Source organism: Pyrgilauda ruficollis, unplaced genomic scaffold (assembly GCF_017590135.1).
Source record: "Pyrgilauda ruficollis isolate IOZ18807 unplaced genomic scaffold, ASM1759013v1 scaffold6, whole genome shotgun sequence".
Taxonomy (NCBI): Eukaryota; Metazoa; Chordata; class Aves; order Passeriformes; family Passeridae; genus Pyrgilauda; species Pyrgilauda ruficollis.
In genome coordinates, this window is record NW_024527710.1 from 17,535,537 (window position 1) to 17,556,664 (window position 21,128).

General features: G+C 43.2%; 1 protein-coding gene across 2 annotated transcripts; it reads right to left on the reverse strand.

The window, feature by feature from the left end:
• Positions 1-15: 15 nt before the first annotated feature.
• LOC121362145 (integrin subunit beta 3 binding protein) lies at positions 16-21,105 on the reverse strand. 2 transcript variants are annotated; one of them, XM_041483398.1, is made up of 9 exons: positions 21,058-21,105; positions 15,628-15,670; positions 12,764-12,902; positions 10,481-10,550; positions 9,661-9,739; positions 8,840-8,933; positions 7,680-7,739; positions 1,290-1,413; positions 16-908 (listed from the first exon to the last, which is right to left on the reverse strand). In XM_041483398.1, exons 1-8 carry the CDS (start codon positions 21,060-21,062, stop codon positions 1,310-1,312), a joined length of 594 nt encoding a protein of 197 aa, XP_041339332.1. In that variant the 5' UTR covers positions 21,063-21,105; the 3' UTR covers positions 16-908; positions 1,290-1,309. The 2 variants fall into 2 exon arrangements, with proteins under 2 accessions (XP_041339332.1, XP_041339331.1); XM_041483397.1 differs by having other exon boundaries at positions 10,481-10,553.
• Positions 21,106-21,128: the final 23 nt, after the last annotated feature.

Genomic DNA, 21,128 nt, shown 5'->3' on the forward strand with positions numbered 1-21,128 from the left:
GACTGCACAGGCAGCGAAGTGCAAAACCATTTTTATTAATTGAACACTCCCAAAGCTTGAGTGTGTGTGTGCTCAGCCACACCCTGAACACCTTTATCACGCTGGTGCTCAGAATTTTAGTTGTAAAAATCAGTTTATTTGAGGTGGTAGAAAGGACATTCAAGTGTTTGTGTTTATGCTGGACTTTGATAAGCATAAATTATTTTACTGCATTTTTTCAGACTAATTGCGTGGATTTGAGAGGCAGGGGATTCATTTGGCTGGAGGGGTGAGGCTGAGGAGGAGGAAAGAGAAAAGCAGCTGGTTTATAAAAAAGGTTGGTTTATATAAAACAGCTCTGCTGCTACAGCATTAAATGCCAAAACTAAACTCCAATGTTGACCTAAAAGCAAATGTTACCAGAGCCCTGTGTCAGTGCTGGGTGGGAGGCTGAGGCCTTTTTACCCTGGGGTTGGGGTTGACTTTAGAGGAACCCTCACGTGGGTGACAGATCTGTGCCCAGCCATGGCAGCACCAGCAGGGAAAGTGTTTGCAAGCAACTAAAACACATCCCGGGTGGGAATAACTAACTGCTGGCACTGCAGAGCTCCCTCCAGCCCTGGAGCCCAGGCAGTGCTGGAGAAGCCCCCCAGAGCCCACAGCACCACCCAGCACCAGCCCCACGGGCACAGGGCTGCACAGCACCCGGGGTGGATTATTTACATTGAGATTATCTGGTTGTGCACATTGTTAAGTTGAAATAGATGCCAGAAATGTTATCTGGACGTGCACCTGCCCGGCGCAGCGAGCGCTCCCCAGCTGGGATTTGCTGGGGAGATTGGTTTACACTCAGTTCTTCGCTCCTTTTAAGTCCAGTCCAGCAGATGGAGAAGTTTGGGTTGATGTGGAATGCATTTTTCACATAATGCCTGTGGGGAGATGAGGAATGACTAAAATAAATAGCAATTAGACAGCAGCATCATCGTGCATGGGATCTGTTTGGAGTTATGGGTGTGATGTCCAGTAAAACACACACAGAGCCTCAGGCAAGGCAGGGCACCAGCCCCTCTGCCTGGAGCTGCAGGGACATTTGGGGATGTTTTAAGGAACAAGGACAAGCAGCCAAAGCAGCAACAAGTTGGGGAGAAACAGCACAGGATGTTTCAGTGAGGGAGCAGAGCTTCTAGAGATTCTTTGTCACGGTGCTCAACAAACCAGGAACAAATCCCAAGGGCAGAGAACACCTGATTCCCCTCAGGGCAGCCTGCAGGACATCCCAGAGCTCCCTGCACATGCTTTACAAGAAGTACCTTGGTCCTGGTCACTCTGGCTATGCCTTGGTGCTGGGCAAGGCCGAGAGCAGGCCCAGGGGCTCCTTCCTTCTGTCCAGGAATGAGGTGAGGAATGCAGCACTCCCGGCAGCCTGGATGTGCTCTGTGAACAAGGAAAACACAGAAACGTGGGATGTGATAGACAACAGTGGTGTGATGACAGAATTTGTGCAAATCCTGCCTCAAACACGAGTTAAATGAGTTGCTGTGGTGGTTAAAGAACCCAGCACCCCTTTTCCTTCACACGGTGTCTCAGCAGGGATTTCAGAGCTTGTCCTGGTGAGTGGCTGCACCTGTGTTCCATCACTGGCAGTGATGGCAAAGCAGAACAGAATGTGCTACCAGGATGAGAAGCTGGTGCTGCCTTTTGCTATCAATAATAAAAGAACAAATAAGAATCCCCAAGGGCTCTGCCAGCAGAGCCCAATCAGGGATTGCAGCAGAGGAACTCCCACCCTGGATCACCCACAGCCATTCCTGGATCACCCACAGCCACACAGAGTCACCCACAGCCATCCCTGGATCACCCACAGCCACCCCAGAGTCACCCACAGCCACCATCGATCACCCACAGCCACCCAGAGTCACCCACAGCCACCCTGGATCACCCACAGCCACCCAGAGTCACCCACAGCCAATCCCTGGATCACCCACAGCCACCCAGAGTCACCCACACCTGGGGCCGCAGCCGGGCGGGGCCGGGCCGGGTGAGGGTGAGCAGGTGGCTGGGACAGGCACAGGAAAAGTGTGCAAGGGCAGAAAGGAACTCGGGGAATGAGAACATGTGGGGAAGGCTCTGGGAGCAGGTGCCTGTGAGTGCCAGGGCTGCCAAATGTCCCTGCAGCAGATGAGCGGCTCTGCTGGAGCACCCTGAGGGCTGCTGGCTCTGGGGTGTTTGATTCCCCAGAGGAAGGGGTAAGGGAGAATTCAGGATGACATGGAACACACAGAGGGGATTTCCAGCAGCTTGAGCCTCTCAGCTGCACACAAACCCAGCTGGGGAGGGCAGCAAACCCCACAGCCACGGGGCTGCTGGGGCAGGGCCTCCTCAGCTCCCCCCAGCTGGCACACTGCTTCCACGGGGGTCTCACACTGCCAGGGAGTGACTGCACACCAGCACCTGCCCCTGGGCTGGGCAGCCTCCCCTGGGGCTGAGCAGACCAAGCCCAGGCTCTGTCCTAAGCCAGGACTCACAAGGTTACTCCAGAGAAAGGAATCCAATCCAGCTTGGCCTCAGGTACCACTTTCTAGCTTTATTCCTAACGAACTTCATTTGTTCACACAAATTATCAACCAAAAAACCCCACAACTGCTCACAACAGGAAACTGTCCAATCTTGTATGGCAAGTAACAGGAAGAAGGTTCAGTTACCAGCTGCTTTACTTGTGCTGAATGCAATTCCATAAAGGAAAGGACTGATTTCCCTTTAACCACAGATTGCAGCATTGCACTGTGTGCTGAGTAAAGAACCCAAACGTGCCATGGCCACCATGCTGAGCTCTGCCCAGCACTCTGAGCTCTCCTGAAAAACAGACGCTGCTCAGATTCACAAAAGAGAAATACCATGGACTCAGCTTTGTTTTCCAAACAAAGAACCCTGGAATGGTTTGGGTTGGAAGGGACTGTAAAGCCCACCCAGAGCCAGCCCTGCCATGGCAGGGACACCTCCCACTGTCCCAGGCTGCTCCAGGCTGGCCCTGGGCACTGCCAGGGATCCAGGGGCAGCCACAGCTGCTCTGGGCACCAGTGCCAGGGCCTGCCCACCCTGCCAGGGAACAATTCCTTATTCCCAATATCCCATCCAACCCTGCCTCACCTCTGAGTGAGCTGTTCTGAACAACCCCAACAACCTTTCTCTCAGGGTTTTTCCGTGCAGAGCTCCTAAGTTCAGCTCCATCAAACCAAAGAGAGCATTCAGGAACTCCAGGGTGAGGGTGGCAGTGAGCAGAGCAGCTGGAAAGGGCTCAGGGAGGGGACCAGGAGGTGCCTGGGCTGTGGCAGAAGGGCTGGCTGCTGCAGGCCCAGCCTGTTGCTCTCCTCAGCTCCAGTTTTAGGGTTCCCAGGGTCAGCAGTGGCTGGAGTCCCCCAGACCTGCTCCAGAGGGTTGGCACAGCCATCCCTGCCCTTGGACCACACAGGCACTAAAAGGGCTCAATCTTCCCAAGTTTCCTTTCCCCTCCAAGTTCTCCCACCATCCTCTCCCAACTTTGACTGCTCTAAAACATTTACAGATCTAAAAAGCAGAGAGAAAAAAAATGTTCACCTGTCGGGTGATATAAAACCAATCTTCTACTAAATGTGCCAGAATAATTTTTCTCCACCTCAACCACAGTTAAAACCTTCAGTCTATTCATTACTGTCTTTTTATAGTATTTTTATTTAATAAAACCTATTAAGACTACCATACAAATCTCTTTACTTATGCTTTTATCTTTTAACTGATCAATTTTTATATTGCTGACATCCCTTCTTCACCATTTGCTCATTTAAAAATTCATAGTATATGAGCTATGTCTCTGGAGAAAACGTCTATAAAATTTGTTACAGCTGGCAAATGTGTATGAGTCAGTGATAGCACATGACTAAATGCTTCACAGAAAATAAAATTTGTTTCTGTAGTAAGCAGAACTGTTTAAATGTTATTTATTTTTATGTTTCAAAGAAAATATATTGTGAAGTGCTGCATTGATTTAATACGCAGCAATGTCTGTGTACACGCTGTACTGGGGAAATTTATGAAACCTTTGCACAACTCCTTTAATTGAATTTTCCAAATCTCTCACCACACACAAATAATCAATATCTTCTGCAGAGAAAACCAGTCAGAATTATTACAGTCTTTCTTTTCAATTTTGTTGTCATCAGCACATACAGAGCACCTGGATATTTGTAATGTCTGGATAGCAAGTTATTTACACCTCTTAAACATATAATTGCTACTAAGTGAGTCCAAACTAATGTTTCTTTTCTTTTTTATTTAAAATAATTATATTCATGGGAGAAAGCAGTATTTATTCTCATGTAGGAGTTGCTACATGTTGGAAGAACTACAATTCTTTTGAATTTTTCATTAAGCTTAATACTCTAAACTAGATCCACCAGAATTAAAAATTCATAGCTGTTGCATCTCTAAAAAGGCACCTAGGAAAATAGAGTGTAAAAACAAGGGTGAAATCTGTGAATAAATGGGGCTGACACCTAAATCCAAAATGCAGGTTGACAGCTCTCTGTGTACTTGTCTGGGGCCTCCAGTCATATGTCTCATGTGCATTTCTGTATCTGCCACTGCAGTTAATGGCTTAATATTTCATCTGCATAGCCCAGGGTGTTCCATCACTGCAGAGCCCTGGAGCTGCCCCCTCTCCTTCCTTCCATCCCAAACTCCTCGTGCTGCTGGGCCCACACCCCACACTCCTCCAGCCTCAGGCTGTTGGGAAAATTCAGGTGTGGGTACAGCCCCAGGGCCCCAAATCCTGCTGGGAAGGAGCAGTGGGGAGCTCCCCCAGCTCCTGGGGCCGGCAGTGGACAGGATTCCTCACCTGTGCTGGGAAATGCAGCCTGGGGGGGCCGGGCTCAGTGGGATCTGTTCCCTCTCCTCCTCTGGGAGGGACCCCCACGGGCACAAACTCAAACCCACAGAATGAGGAGACATGAATTCAAGTTTAGCCCGAGCAACAACAGCTTTTCATGCCCAAGACACAAACTGGGCAAACCACACCCCCCTGGGGCAATCCCCACTGAGTGAGGAGCTGAGATCAGCCCTGCCCAGGTGAGATGGTAGGAAAGCCCCAGGAGCACAAACAGGGATGTTCTTCCACAGGGAAGGGCACAGGAACAAGGCCAGATCCCTCCAGTGTTACAATTTTTGCACAACCAGTTCCCAAACTCACTTTTCCCAGCAAAGGGGAAATGGCATTTCTTCTCTGTAAGTAAATACAAAGTTGGGATGAGGAAAATAGATGTGGTTTTTAGGTTAGGGTTTCACAGTTGGAAAAATCCACTGCTGCATTCCCCTTTTCCTTAAAAGATCTCCAAGGAGGAGGAAGGAAAGGTGGGGCAGACACCCACATACATCTAAAGGTCAACAAATCTGTAACACTTGATTTGGGAATGATGTGAAAATAAACCCCCAGCAACCACCAGAGCCAAGTGGTTTAGTCTTAGGACACCCAAATTCTGCACTCAAACTCTCACAAAATGAAATAAAAGGTGGAATTCTGTATTTTTACCTTTTACCTGGTTCAAGAAGGAGCTCTGATTATTAAGGATGTGTTTATATTTTGCAGTGGTTGTGAAAGGGGATTTGTGTTTTAAAATAAATGCAGTTTTCAAAACTGGACTGGCAGGTGGAAACTCGGGAGTTTTGGTCCCTGATTTCTCAGCTTTGCTTTCATCACTGACTTCAAGTGGCATGGAATAAATTCCATGCAGTTAACTCTGATCCAGTCTCCTGGAAAGCCACCACTACTGTCCCAAGAGCACAAACCTCAGCCCCTTGTATTCACCCCACCATGAAAGCTGGGAATGCTCAGAAGTCAGAGAGGATCAGATTTGCCCCTGGGCTCAGCAGGATGAACAGCCCACAGCAAAGGAAGTGTTTTTTATTCCACCACAGCCTGGACAGAGTTTTCTTCACCACTGCAAGTATTTGATCTCTGGAACACTCTCACGGGCAGCAGCCATGGTTTGTGTCAGGGTTTTGGGGAAGCAAAGTGTCCCTGTCCTTTGTAACAGCCAGCTGGAGCAGCTTCCCCTTCAGAACCTTCACTCCTGGAATCTCCAAACCTATGAAATCTTCCTTTAAAAAGTGCACATCCCAACCTGCACATCCATTCTCAGCACGTTCTGGACTCCCAGACACTGACTCGATTCATCTCTTGGCAGTTGTTTTACAATTTGCTTACTTTTTGTTCAAAAACATTTTGTTTACTGTAAATTCAAGTCATGGGCAAACAATGATGCCCTTTTTCCATGCTGGTCACCCAAAATGATAAACTGAGCTGTGCACAAGGCTGCCCATTGAGCCAGGAATGTTTTGTATGAAGTTGTTTTAAGAGGAGGTCGTTTATGTAAAGTAAATAAATTTCATGCCTCACCATGTGATGATAATGTGACATTCCATCTGGACCAAGCCATAGAACAGTCATAAGTTTTAAGCCTTGCCATAACTAATTAAAAATAATTATGAAAAACCCACATCTGAAACTAAAAGGCAAAGAAAAACATCTACAGATGCTTCTCTTTGATCACAAACTTCTCTGCCTCTCCCGCTACTGCATTTTCAAGACTGCAAGATTGAATTTATTCTTTGTGAAAGCAAATCTGACACTGGAACTTCATCAAAATCGCTCAGCTTAAACTTGGAATTTTATTTTCCACCCTACCTTCACAAAATATCTCTCATCTAAGCAGCCTGGCTGTGTGTTTGGGGCTAGGGGCTGCGCTCTGGAGCAGAGCTGGAGCTCCAGTGTTGTGTGGTGAGCAGCGAGGAGCAGAGCACAAAGGAGGCAGGGACTGTTCCCAGCATTCCAGCCCTGCCACCAGGAGCTGCAGCAGGAGGACACAGGGAGCTGTAAATCACCACCTGCACACTGCACAAATCAGCCCAATTCCCTCCCAAGTGCTGTCACTCCTTTTCATTTGCAGCTAATCTGCTGCAGCCCAGCAAATCTAAGCTTGATCAATTTTCTGTCCTTTAAGAGAATTCCCCACAGAAGAGATGCCACCACTGCTCCTGGTTTTGGGTTTGCTCTGCTTTCAGATAGAAAGTGTGAAGATAACAGAAATATCAGAATATCCCTGGGGGATGGTTGTTGATTTTACTGAGTGTGAGGGAATTAAACTGTCCTGAGTGTGTCCCCTTCCCTCCTGCCAAGGCACTAAAGCAGCTGGGGATGCAACACCACCAGCTTCAAATATTTTCACAGCACTGGTTATGAAGAAACCCCAGAGCTGGGATTTCACAGCCCCCTGGAGTGGGTGAAATACCCCACAAAATACACAAAGTGAAAAAGGTTTTGCTGCAAGATTGTGGCACTGAAAACACAGTGGGAGGGAGGAGGATGAGGAAGAACAAGGATAGCTGGGATATACAAAGAGTATGGAAAATCTTCTGGACCATGCCACAAGAGCAAGGCCATGAATGATTCCTCCTCCTTGCACAGTCTCATGGGGAAATACCCAATACAACGAAAATAGCAGCAAACATTCAATTTACATTTGCAGACCATTCAGGAGAAACACATTTGATTATCATCGTTTTCATATCCTAAAGGTTACCCAACTTATTGCAAGTGAAAAGGACTGAAAAGAAATCAAGCAAAAGGAATCAAAACATCTGTTACACAGGAGTTATGAAGAGTTTCTTACCTCGGGCAGGGACTTTTCCATGGCTTGCTTTCAACAGCTGCAGTTTTTCTGCTTGACTCACTAGTGAAGAAATAAATCCAAAATCAACAAATGTTGCCCCAGAGCTTTCAAAGAAAATAATACCTCTGCTGCCTCCTTCACTTTCAAGGCATTTCAAGGAAAAAAACCCTCTTGTATACGTAACTGGTGCTCAAAAAAATTAACAAGAATTTTCAAAATTCAGAGAATTCTGACAAGGTTTCCTTCCAAGCCTCATCCCATATTTTGTTCTAATTTTTTCTTTCCCTAGTGCTGCCATAGTTCCTAATTCAGAGATGGGGGAAGGATGCTTCTTTCCCAAGGAGCTGAGGGAAAGAGTGGACACAGGAGAGGCAATAAGAGGTCTGAGCTGTCCTTTGGGCTGGCTGTCTGTCTGTCCCACCCCGATGGAAACCCAGACTGTTCCCAGGTGACTCCACCGTGGCTCAGAAAGGATCTGGCACTACAGTGGGAACAGGGCACTGCAAGCCCACGCAGAAGGGAAATGGAATGAGCTTTGGAATACGAGTCAGGGAAGAAATGGCAATTGAAACACCAGCACGAGATGCATCAATTCCACTGTTTGGGAAGAAATTTTCTCTGGCACCTGTGGCTTTACTGTCCACCTGTTCCCAACTGCCAAAAGCAGCAGCCCAGGCACTCCAGGTTTGCTTTCTGGGCTCCTTCGGAAAAGTATTTCAGATGTGGCAGCTGTGAAGTCCCCTTATCCCAACACAACAAGCATCTGGAATGTCCATCGTTTCAAGACACATGAATAGCCATTTTTAAAGCCTGGAAATTTATATTCAGCCTAATCCTGCTGACAGGCAAACAAACAAACAAACCAACTTCCTCGGAAGGGGAGAAGAAAGGCCAAGCAATCCAAGTGCAAACGTTCAGCCTAATCCCCACCTAAGTACCCACTAAGTATCTAACTATTTACTGACCATTTCCATCAGAAAAGGTGTTGCTTTTCCAGGTTTTCCCTCCCCAGTGTGCCTGGCTTTTATGTCCCTGCTGGATGCACCGGGACACTTGAAGTGCATTTTCCTGAGTCCTGGGGAGTACCCAAGGGAACATCTGGAGTGATCCCTGGTAAATGTTCCAAGGAGATAAATAAATGTACTGAACCCCCTCCTCACCCAACGCCTGGGTTTTCTGCAGTTCAGCACTCAGCACACAGGACGAGTGTGAGACTCCGAGGATATTTTCCAGCTCTCTACTGCCCTCCAAAGCCTGGAAAACCACAATTAAAATCATTATTAAATCCCATTCTCAATATCTACTCCATATCTACAACATACCAAAACCAAATTGGAAATTGTTCATAAGCTCTAAATCCTTCCTTTTCTAAATAAACATTGTAATTAAAATATTTTCAATTAGTATCATTGTATTTTGTTTTTTTTTTTTTTTAAATAAAACCTTGTCCACATGAAAGAAATCAACACAGTCCTCTGAGTACACTGAATTATTTCTCAACTATTGATGTACAGCAATGAACCTTGTGCTAAATTTAGTCAGGAAACAAAATGGGAAAAAAAAAGAGAGCAGTGATTTGCATTTTAACATGTATTGGACTATTAAATAATGATACTTTAGTGGTAAACTAAATGGTACAATCACTTCAACACAAAAGGATCTTTATCTTCAAAGACATAAAAATCTATGCAGTTAATTCATATTTCAAGTTATAATAATGGAGAACTACCTCATATTGGTTCTATTTGTGTACAAATTAAAAACTGAGGACATGGAAAAGCAACTCTTCTGGTTTAAAAAATCCAATACGTTTTTGAGTTTTTGTGCATTTTGTGGGTTTCCAAGTCCAACTTGCCTGGTTTCAAGTCTTTTATTTGTTTCCCTACCCCTTCAAAGTCAAATGTTGAATAAAAAAACCCTAATTTTGCTTTCAAATTCTATATTAGAAGTAGTGTAAAAGACAAATCAATGTAAACCAGACCTTCAGGCTTGTCAGATTTGCTCTTAGTTTCAGAATTCTGGGCAAGGAATTTCTCACTTGGGAGTGCAGTTGCAGGAACCTGTGTAAAAAAGGTAAAACAATTCCAATTATCCACATCCCCACTCACTGAAAATCCATGTTTGCAATGTTTCCCAGAGTTTTTTCTCATTGGAATGGGGATGGATCCAGTTCAGCTGTGAGGATTTATTTAGTGTACTGGACACTGTATTTTCCACCTGTAAAATTAAGTGTATGGAAGTTCAAATGAATATTAAGTGTAGGTGTTGGTTTAGACATGTTTTTGTAAGAATGTCACTGCTGGTCTCCTGCAAACCTTTTAAAAACATTCTGAATTATTGAATGCAAACATTTCCATGTCAATGAGGCCTCTAATTACTCCAATTGTTCTGTAATTCCGGGTTCCTGTCACTAAGAGATGAGGCTGGATGTGTTGACCAAGGGATTCACTGAATCACAAAAAAAAACCCCAATTAATCAATTTACAGTTTCACACCGGTATAATGTTAATATTTTATTTTCCACTGCTTAAATATCATCCAAACAACCCGTCCAGCTCCACAACTTGGAAAACACCATCCTGCACTGAAGGAATTTCAGCCTAATGATGCGGGAAAACATCCAGCAGAGGCAAAAACCCCAGGAAACAAATTGTGAGTTCAACTGCAAGAATGAAAAGGAAGAGCCACAACTTCAAACATAATATTTAGGCAAATAAACGTCACAGTTATCGTCTGGTGGTGAAAAAGAGATGCAATCACAGCCCTGCACCCATAACAAACTTCAAACTGAATGCACTTACACATCGTGCTCTGTTTGAGGCTGCCCTCTCCTGGACAATCCGCTGTTGGAATCGCTCTGCTCATTCCCATCTCCTCGGAAAAAGAGACACAATAAGGATAAAAATCAGATGTGCGGTATTTGAAGCACCTGAAGAAGGAGTCGGTGTGAACCTTGAGTGCTGAGTGATCTTCTGAGAAGAGGAAAAACCTCAAAGTTGCCTTGGAAAGCAGGACTTGGAATGAACCACAGTAAATTATTTATCATTTACACTTTTGGAATTTGACCTCTCCTCAGTTTCTGGAAACCTTGGGATTACAGAATTAATATCTGGAAGTTAGAATCATCCTGGCAGATATTTACTGTGCTCTTCCAGGAGCTTTTTATCCTATTAACTGCAGATTAACATCGAGCATTATCCTGAAAATGCTGGAATGACTGAGCTATGGAATTCCCATTTCCCTTTATAAAAACTGCCTGGCCCCAAGTCCATTTCCTAATCAACCACAAAGATACTGGGAATTGCTTCCAAAGTGCTCTACTGACAATATAATATTCCAGTCTGGCATGGGATGGATGGGGCAGGACAAATGTGACCTCTGACCACAAAAGACACTCTGAATTTACATGACTTATCCATTCCCACAGGAATCAGATCAGAACAAAACCAGATTAAAATTTTAGCTTGTCTATCAATACTTGTTCCAGCAATAAAAAAGTCACATCTGACTATCAGAAATGATTTAATTGTGGCTTAAGTTGAAGACATCACAAAACAGGGGGATTTTCTAAATTCACCTTGAAGTGAAACATTTGGAATTTACCATGGGCTTAACAAATGTACAGATCCCAGACAGACCCTGTGGAATGAGGAGCTTTCCACATTTCATTGTAATAAATCTCCTTCCTGCCATCAGACTGAAAAAAAGAGACCACACTCAGCATTAAACACTTTGATTTCTTCTTGTTAGATCTAAATTATTACATCCAAGTCTCAGCACTCAAGGATAAATTAACTTTTAATTTTAATATTTTGTAAAACATTTAGAAACACTTCAGGATGACAAAGTGCTACAAAAGTTTAAGCTTTAATACAGTAGCTAAAAGTTAAGACCCTCAAAGATTTCATTTTAAATCTAAGTAGTCAATAGAACTTGGACTTAAATCAGTCATCAATTATCAAACAGGTCATACTTTTGGACTAGTACTGTGGATTTTTAGGAGAGCAGAAATTGTGGGTTTAAATGGACAGCCTGGAACCTGGGATTTAATAATTATACAGCACCATCTTGTAGCTGTATGAACACAGGGGGAAAAAAGACTGGCAGCAGGATAAAGAATTAGGATAAAATATAAAATCCTGAAGGGAAACTCCACTTTTGCAGATCCATCAGGAGAGGATATGGTGCAACAGCTAAAATCTGCAGACACCCAGATGAATTTCCAACAGTGGCTGTTTCACCTTGCTCAGAATATTTTTACTCAACATAATTCATAAATGTTGGTGAGGTCTCAATTACTGTACATGAATTCCAAAACCTCTGGGAAATAAAAAAATTTGTAACCCAACAAGAACCAGTGGCTAAAAATTAAAGCCAGACAAATTCAAAATCAGACAGGTGATTTTTTCTTAATAACTAAAACAATTGAACAAGGAATTTGCTAACAATGAAAGTTATGCATTTATTATTATTATTATTATTATTATTATTATTATTATTATTGTTGTTGTTGTTGTTGTTATCAAGACTTAACCATCTTTTCTAGATGTTAAGGTTTTTTATTTCCTTGTACTGCAAGGAAATAAAAGCTCTGCAGGGAAAGATGACAAAAGGTCCCTCTGTATTCTTCTTTTTAAAATAAAAAAGTTACACCAGGTGACCTGAAGGTTCCTCAACACTTAAAAGAGGCCACAACCACAATATTTTTATACAGCCATAAAAGCAGCTCAGTCTAGTGAAAATCTGCTTCTTGAGCAGTCAGAGTCAAAAGCTGTGACTGTGGAACTAAGTGAACATTCATCCTAAAGTGAACTGGAAATAATATCATTATAATCTTACAAAGGTGTATTTTCTGAGAGCTGATGACATTCGGTGTAATGTAAATTAAAAATTGTCTCACTCAGTTGTTTTATAAACATCCTCAAGATTCACACTGAAAAAAATTCTAGCTTTAAGTCCCAACTTTGGCTTCTCCAGAAGAGATTCTTGGAGAGGAAAGAGAAATCAAATCTAGCAGATGGGAGAGAAGTCCCTAAACACAGCAGGAAAAAGCTGCAGTAAGAAAGAGGGAATGTTCAGCTCACCCTCTGCTGGGGCACTGCTGGGGTTTTGTGCCCCATCACTGGTGGGAGAGGAGCAGGGACTCAGCTGGCACGTGCCTGTGGTCGGGGAGTAGAAGTTCAGGTTGCTCCTTTTGGCCTTCTGGGGGGTTGCATCAGGCACCTGAAATGGAGAAAAATACAAAAAAAAGTCCAGATGCAGATGAGTATTGACAAAACCACTCTGAACATTTTATTTTTTTTATCTTTCCCCTAAGTAATTCCTGGCTTTATGCATTCCCACTATGGAAAGCCCATGTTAAAAGTTGTGGTGGGGTGACTTTGTGCTCGTCAAGCTTCTCTATCACTCCCTCCTCTCAATAAGATTAGTTTGACTCTAAAAACTAAAAAATCCTTTCAAACACGTTGTCTCCCAGGTTCCATACAGAAAAATATGTGTTTTCCAGGGGTTTAGGAATTCTGGCATGATCACCTCGATGTCTGGGGATTTTAAAGCAGTCAAACCAAGTTATTATTTTTCTTCCAGTAATGAGTATTTAAGACACAAATATTTTTAGATTCGAATTGTATCAAAAGTTATTTCTAATAATTTTTTTAAATTTAATTTTTTTAATTGAAAAAATCTAAAGTGAGTCCCTTAAATCCAAAATTTTGTCTGTGGTTCAGGGTTTCAATATGTCTAATAATGCAAGAGGAATTATTTAATGATGTTAAAGGATTTGTGCAGAGAAGTTTTCAGAGGAACAAGTCTGCAGTGCTGGAAAATTGACTGGGATTATCTGGGACAGGCTCTAGCATGGATGCTGAATTGCAAGGATGAGAAACTGGGATTTTCTGCACATATCATGTACAGAAATTAAAAAAAACAACCCAAACCTTTACTTCACAACTCACAAGTGCTACTGCTGGTCATCAGTAGTGGCACTTACAGCAGAGTTTAAAAGATTTTAATGCTGCCCACTTGCCTCTGCCTTGTTTTAGTCTCAAATACCTTAAATATTTTCACACCTCTCATTTATATTCTTGTTCCAGTCTAGCAGCATTTAAACTTCACCTGATGGAATTCCTCACTCTGTCTTGCCACATTCAAGCAGATTAAAGAAATGCTTCCAACAATCTTTAAAATAAATATTAATTGAAGCATCAATGCCAATTTAGGGATTAACATGTCACCCTGAATCTCCTTTTCAAGAGGGAAAATCTCCAAAGATTTCAGACTATTTTTCCTGTTTGAACAGCAGTCATCTTACTCACTTCTGGATATGGATAGGGTTATTTTAAACAAAATTCCTGCAGCACTTACAAGAACAGTTTTTATTTGTCAGTAAGATTTTCTCCTCCAGGAAGAATTTTACTCCAGTTATGCAATTTTTTAACAATACCACACTAAGATTCCAAAAATCTAAAAATACTCATTCCTGATCTGGTTAGTTCATGAACATTTTGATCCATGGAATGAGGAACTCTTGATAAAAACAGGAAAGGAATGAGAGAAACAGCAAAGATTAAGCACACATTTCACCCAGACCATGAGTTCACTACTTCCTGTTCCTTCTTTCCTTCTATAAAGTTATTTAATTTAAATCTTTGACATGCATCTATAGGAGACATTGTGTGAACTAAAAATCAGTGTAAAGGCACATCCCTGAGCCTCCACTAAAAGTTTCTGTCATTCAGGTGGGCTTCTCCTCAGCTCTTTGCTGCACAAGAACCTGACTGCAGGTAAGCATGGAGTAACTCTTTTTATCTCATGGGAAGGGATGGATTTAGGGCAGGAAAAGCATTCCATGGAATTTCAGCTGGACCACTTGCCTACAAAAATGTTACTGCAGCCCAAGAAACAGCTGCAAAATTACAGCCACAGCTGCATTCTGAGCAGAACAAGTTGGGTAATGGTACGCTAAGCTGCTAAGTAAACTGTTAATGATTTTTTTTTTTTTTGGTGCCACTGCGGTATTTTGCGACCTCTGTTGAAATTTTCAAAAAATAACTATCTGGAATTTTTTAAAATGCCCAATTTCTGCCTTGCTCAATACCACCGAGGCCTCCAAATATGTGCTGCATATACAAAAACCTCTTCAAAACGACCCAGGCTTGGAGATTTATTGGGAGCTCGTTTGCTGACCCGCTCTTTCTCTCTGTACTTCTCCAAAATTGTCCTTCCTTTGCACCCTGCCATCCTCCCCAGCTCCTGTGCCCTGCTGGCTGCAGCAAGAGCCACCGTGGGAGGTAATAAACTGACATATGTCACGACATGCTGGTGCCTGGGAGGATGCTGGAGCTGCATTTACAACAAATAACAGCACCAGTACGATTTTATTTTGGTTGTGATAACTGCGGTGAAATTGATGGCAGCGTTAGGAGTTTATTGTTTCATTATGCCAGATTAGCTGAGGGAGGTAATTACAGCCCTGACATGAAAATGCCTTTAATGTTTTCATTTCAATTTTGCAGTTTCTAATATGCAGATTACAGCATTATCATAATTCCATATTGTCACATGTACAATTACATGGCAGAACGTTTGCTTCCCAGGATAATGGAGCTAATTTCTAATAAATGATTTCACCAAGGATCTTAACTCATTCAGCTCTTGGGGAAATAGTGGTGGCAATAACAATATGCACATTTTTCAAGTGATTCATGCAGATGTACATTACTTAACGCCAGGCAGTTCTGTGACAAATGAAATACAATCAATTTTATACTAATATTTGCAGCAGTAATTTTGTGCTTTAAGATTTGCCCAGACAACATCCAATCTGTAACAACATAAAGGCAGCTAAAATGAAATAGATTGTTTATATCCACATTTATTTTTGCACACAGATATACATACATCTATATTTATACAGCCCAGATGGCTCCAGACACCAAAAAATACTTACATTATCTTTTTTAACAGTGTCCAAATTTAATGCTCTCTTAACCCTGCAAGAGAAAAACATGGACAGGTTTTATGCTCATGTAGACACAAAGATTTCTGTTAGTAAGGTCTATAATTGATAATCCTAAAGACAGTTTCCTTTTTTGGTTTCACATTTACTGATGGCATCCAAAGCAAATCCATTCCCTGAACGTTGCTTGTTTAGAAGGATAAAGTGTTTGCCTAAGAAAATCTGATTCTCCATTTTATACCAGAGATAAAATCCAGGCACTGAAGTGAAGTCATGCTGAGTATTTATCTTTTCTCCAAGGCTATAAACAACAAACCTCCCCCCAAACATTTCCATTTACATACCTTCTGAGCAAAGCTTGGAATTATTTTGCCATTAGTCGAAATAATGTTTAAGACATTTAAGACACAGGTACAGGCAAGGTGAAAAAAGTAGTTTTTCCCATCATTTTAGCTCTTAACATGATTCAGTGCTACCAGCCTATGACTTAACTGGGGAACAGATGCTCTATGTCTTTACAGGTCCCCAAACCATAAGAAACTGTTTGCTTCCCTTCTTCCCTCTCCTGATTCAGGAACATGCCAAGCTCTCTCTGCAAAATCTGCTCCTCTGAACTGGATGCCCAGCTGTTAATGGCAACACTGGAAGAGGAAAGCTGAATATTTATAATACTTTATATGGTACAGCTGTCTGCTAAAGAGCAGTCATCAAAATTTTATTGAATGCAGGCGAAATGCTCCAAGGAAAGAAAGGTCAACATAAATTAAGACTATTTTTCCCAGAGACAACTGAAACTTTTTAAGCACATTCCTAAATCTTTACAATAGTTTAAAGCATGATGTAAAACGATGAGAAAAAAAAAATCTTTGTAAGAACAGTCCCCAAGAAACATGTATATTGTACTGAATTAAACAGGGTTTGGAATATACATCATATTTCAAGAACTTAGTTCAGTTTTCATCTTGGAAAAAGAATGTTTTGCCTTGTAAGGAATTTAGATGACCTCATTCCAAACATATCCTTTTCAAATTTATGCTGCTATTCCAAAACTGTAAATTAAAGGATTGGGAAAATAGAATGGAAACACATCATTGATATGTAACTCAGGCAAGGGTCTTTTATGAAAACTGTTTTACAGCTATTTCTATTACAAAAAAGGGAAAAGAAATATCCTGTTTTAAAAAAGCCAAGTAAACAGGTAACATTTAAATTAAAAAGGCCTCTGAAATCCTGGCCAAAGGGCAGCCAAAGCTGCCACAGTTTGATGGAATTCTTTACAATGTATTTCTTTTTTAAAGAGAACCCCATATAGCTCAAGGAATCCCGACTCCATTACAGCTTCCAGCTCATGGCAGCAGAGAAATATTCCATTTATTAATGCATCCACACTGCAAGGATGCTCTGGGGGCCAATGCATTTGCATGTTACACCAAGGCATGTTCTGATGGAAGTTTTTATGGCAGGTGTCAAAAGGAGCTGAAAGCCAAAGGAAATCAGGAGCAGGATCACAGCTGTAGGATGAAATAAATGAGAAACTACATGAAAATCCCACTAAGTTACGAACACTGAGGACATTTCTTAGGGGGAGAGCTGTGCACTGATGAGAGCCACGTTCTTTGAAGCCTGTCAAATATTGTGCACAGCAACAGAGCAGCACACAGCCCAGATTTCCCTCTGCAAGAGCCCTGAACCACGGGGGCAGAGGTGGAACCTCATTCCAAGCCCTTCAACATTGGAAACAGCTGGAATGTTGTCTTGGAAAACAGAATTTTAGCTTTAGGAGATCAACCTTGCCTTGTGCCACCCAACAGCCTGGCTTGCTTGGGGGCTTGTTTTTGCTGATTGTCTTTTCATTGCCATAAGGGGAGAACTTAAAATAATTTAAAAATTGTGCTCCAACTCTACACAGAGAGCCCTGAAACCAAATTCATCCCAACTCCTCGCATGAAAATCCTGTTGGCTGAACTGACCTCTCTCTGATCTTCTACAAGAAGAATGTGGGGGAAAAAATAATACATGCAAACAAAATTCCTCAAGTATTTTAGCAAACAACATGAAGAAAACCACTCTTAGGTTTGTTTTTTGGTTGGTTTTTTTTTTTTTTTTTTTTTTTTATTATAGCTCACTTTGACTGTGGTGTAGAACCAAATGTCAGAGTGGAACGAGAAAAGGAGACAAAAAGATGAGGAACTTGTGGTGAGAGTATTCAACCTGAGTTTCCTACCCCTGAATTAGCCTGACAAGGCTTAATTTATTTATTTATATAAGTCTTAATTTAATTTATTTTCTTAACCGTGCAGAACATGATGGCACATGTTTACAGCCAGCTGCACAACCTGCAGTGATTATTTGGTGCCTAATATTTATCAGGTTAAAGAACTTTCTTTATTGATCTCCAGAAGCCCACGATGAGCCCATTCTGTATCTCCAAAAGCAGAGATACACAAGAGCAGCACCAGACTTACATGAGTTGATTAATTACTTACTGCTTGATAAATTGCAAAATATAGGAGAAAAATGAGCAGGATTTATTCCCTTTGGAGACAAAATGAAGAGCTACAGCCTGATGGAAAATGGGCATGGGGGGTGTCATGCCCTGATCTCCACAGGCTTGCAATTCCTTCCCACCTCTGTGCACCTGTGTGTGAATTTATAATTTACTCACTGCTGTAATTGTAGTAAATCCTGTTGAATCACTTTATAAATATTAAACCAGTCAGTGATTAAGTGCTGCTAAACTCTTTTGCACCTGTATCTTTTGTATCCATATCCTTGTCCCCGTGACCCTTTTGCATCCCTGGTCTCCATGTAAATCATTCTAAATTGATCCTAATCCCATTTCCCTGCGTATGCTCCATCTCTGTAGGGAACAATAGAGTGAACCTTGCCATCAAACTCTGTTGAAGCCACACTTTCACAAATTCATACCAAAACCTGCTTTTTTATTTTTTTGCCAATCCCTTTAGTGGTGGCCAAGGGAGGGGTCAGAGGATGGACCAGGCTTTGCCCAGAAATGCGACAAGATGCAATGAGCAGAAAATGAGGCTCCACCTGGATGTGAGGAAGAACTTCTTTCCAGTGCAGTGACTGAGCACTGGAGCAGATTGTTCAGAGAAGATGTGGAGTCTCCCTCACTGGAGATATTCCAGACCTGCCTGGATGCCAGCCTGTGCCATGGCAAGGGATGACCCACTGTGGGTCCTTTCCAAGCTGAACCATCTTGTGATCCTTCTTCTTGCCCCTCTCCCACACAGCCCCACGGGTGTTATCCACGCTATGTAGAGATATAGAATTAGAATAACTGGGACTGGAAGGGATCTCTGGAGCTCATCCAGTCCAAACCCCTTGCCAGGGCAAAAAAAAAACCCCCCTTTGGTTTTTTTTTTTTTTTTTTTTTTTTTTTTTTTTTTTTTTTTAAATATAGCTCACTTTGACTGTGGTGTAGAACCAAATGTCAGAGTGGAACGAGAAAAGGAGACAAAAAGATGAGGAACTTGTGGTGAGAGTATTCAACCTGAGTTTCCTACCCCTGAATTAGCCTGACAAGGCTTAATTTATTTAAAATATAGCTCACTTTGACTGTGGTGTAGAACCAAATGTCAGAGTGGAACGAGAAAAGGAGACAAAAAGATGAGGAACTTGTGGTGAGAGTATTCAACCTGAGTTTCCTACCCCTGAATTAGCCTGACAAGGCTTAATTTATTTATTTATATAAGGCTTAATTTAATTTATTTTCTTAACCGTGCAGAACATGATGGCACATGTTTACAGCCAGCTGCACAACCTGCAGTGATTATTTGGTGCCTAATATTTATCAGGTTAAAGAACTTTCTTTATTGATCTCCAGAAGCCCACGATGAGCCCATTCTGTATCTCCAAAAGCAGAGATACACAAGAGCAGCACCAGACTTACATGAGTTGATTAATTACTTACTGCTTGATAAATTGCAAAATATAGGAGAAAAATGAGCAGGATTTATTCCCTTTGGAGACAAAATGAAGAGCTACAGCCTGATGGAAAATGGGCATGGGGGGTGTCATGCCCTGATCTCCACAGGCTTGCAATTCCTTCCCACCTCTGTGCACCTGTGTGTGAATTTATAATTTACTCACTGCTGTAATTGTAGTAAATCCTGTTGAATCACTTTATAAATATTAAACCAGTCAGTGATTAAGTGCTGCTAAACTCTTTTGCACCTGTATCTTTTGTATCCATATCCTTGTCCCCGTGACCCTTTTGCATCCCTGGTCTCCATGTAAATCATTCTAAATTGATCCTAATCCCATTTCCCTGCGTATGCTCCATCTCTGTAGGGAACAATAGAGTGAACCTTGCCATCAAACTCTGTTGAAGCCACACTTTCACAAATTCATACCAAAATCTGCTTTTTTATTTTTTTGCCAATCCCTTTAGTGGTGGCCAAGGGAGGGGTCAGAGGATGGACCAGGCTTTGCCCAGAAATGCGACAAGATGCAATGGGCAGAAAATGAGGTTCCACCTGGATGTGAGGAAGAACTTCTTTCCAGTGCAGTGACTGAGCACTGGAGCAGATTGTTCAGAGAAGATGTGGAGTCTCCCTCACTGGAGATATTCCAGACCTGCCTGGATGCCAGCCTGTGCCATGGCAAGGGATGACCCACTGTGGGTCCTTTCCAAGCTGAACCATCTTGTGATCCTTCTTCTTGCCCCTTTCCCACACAGCCCCACGGGTGTTATCCACGCTATGTAGAGATATAGAATTAGAATAACTGGGACTGGAAGGGATCTCTGGAGCTCATCCAGTCCAAACCCCTTGCCAGGGCAGGGTCACCCGGAGCAGGCGACACAGGCTTTGAATGGGAGACTCCACGGCCTCCCTGGGCAGCTGCTCCAGAGCTCTGCCACCCTCAGCGCACAGCAGCTGTTTTTGATGCTGAGGTGGAACTCGTTGTGGTTTAGTTTACGGCCATTGCTCCTTGTCTTGTCGCTGGGCTCCTGTGAGCAGAGCCGCCGCGCCCGACCCCTCAGAAATGCAGAATCCAGCGAGGATCTCCCACAGCGGCAGCACCGCCCAGCCAGCCCCGCCCGCAGCGCTGCCCCAGGAGCCAGCGCCGCCAGCATTTCCCGGTTTGCTTCCATCTGGAAACAAATCCCGCCCCTCGCCAGCCGCTCCTCCCTCCCCGGGCCCGCTCTGAGAGCGTTTATCCCCTCACGGAACGCGCTCGGGAGCCGCAGCCCGCCGGGAGAAGCGCTCCCCTCACGGCGGAGTCCGCGGGAACCGACCCGCTGCCGTGAGGGGACGGTGGGTGAGCAGAGAGCACAGACAGAGGGAAGAGAACAGGGGAGGAGGAAGAAGAAGAAGAGGAGGGAGGGAGAAGAGGAAGGGGCGAGAGAGCGGACGGAGAGGGAGAGCAGCGCTGCTCCGCTCCCCAGACACCTACGACATCCCGGAGCCGTTCCCGCCGCCTCCCCTTCGCAGCTCCCGCCGTGTGCCCGCCAAACGCCGCCGGCT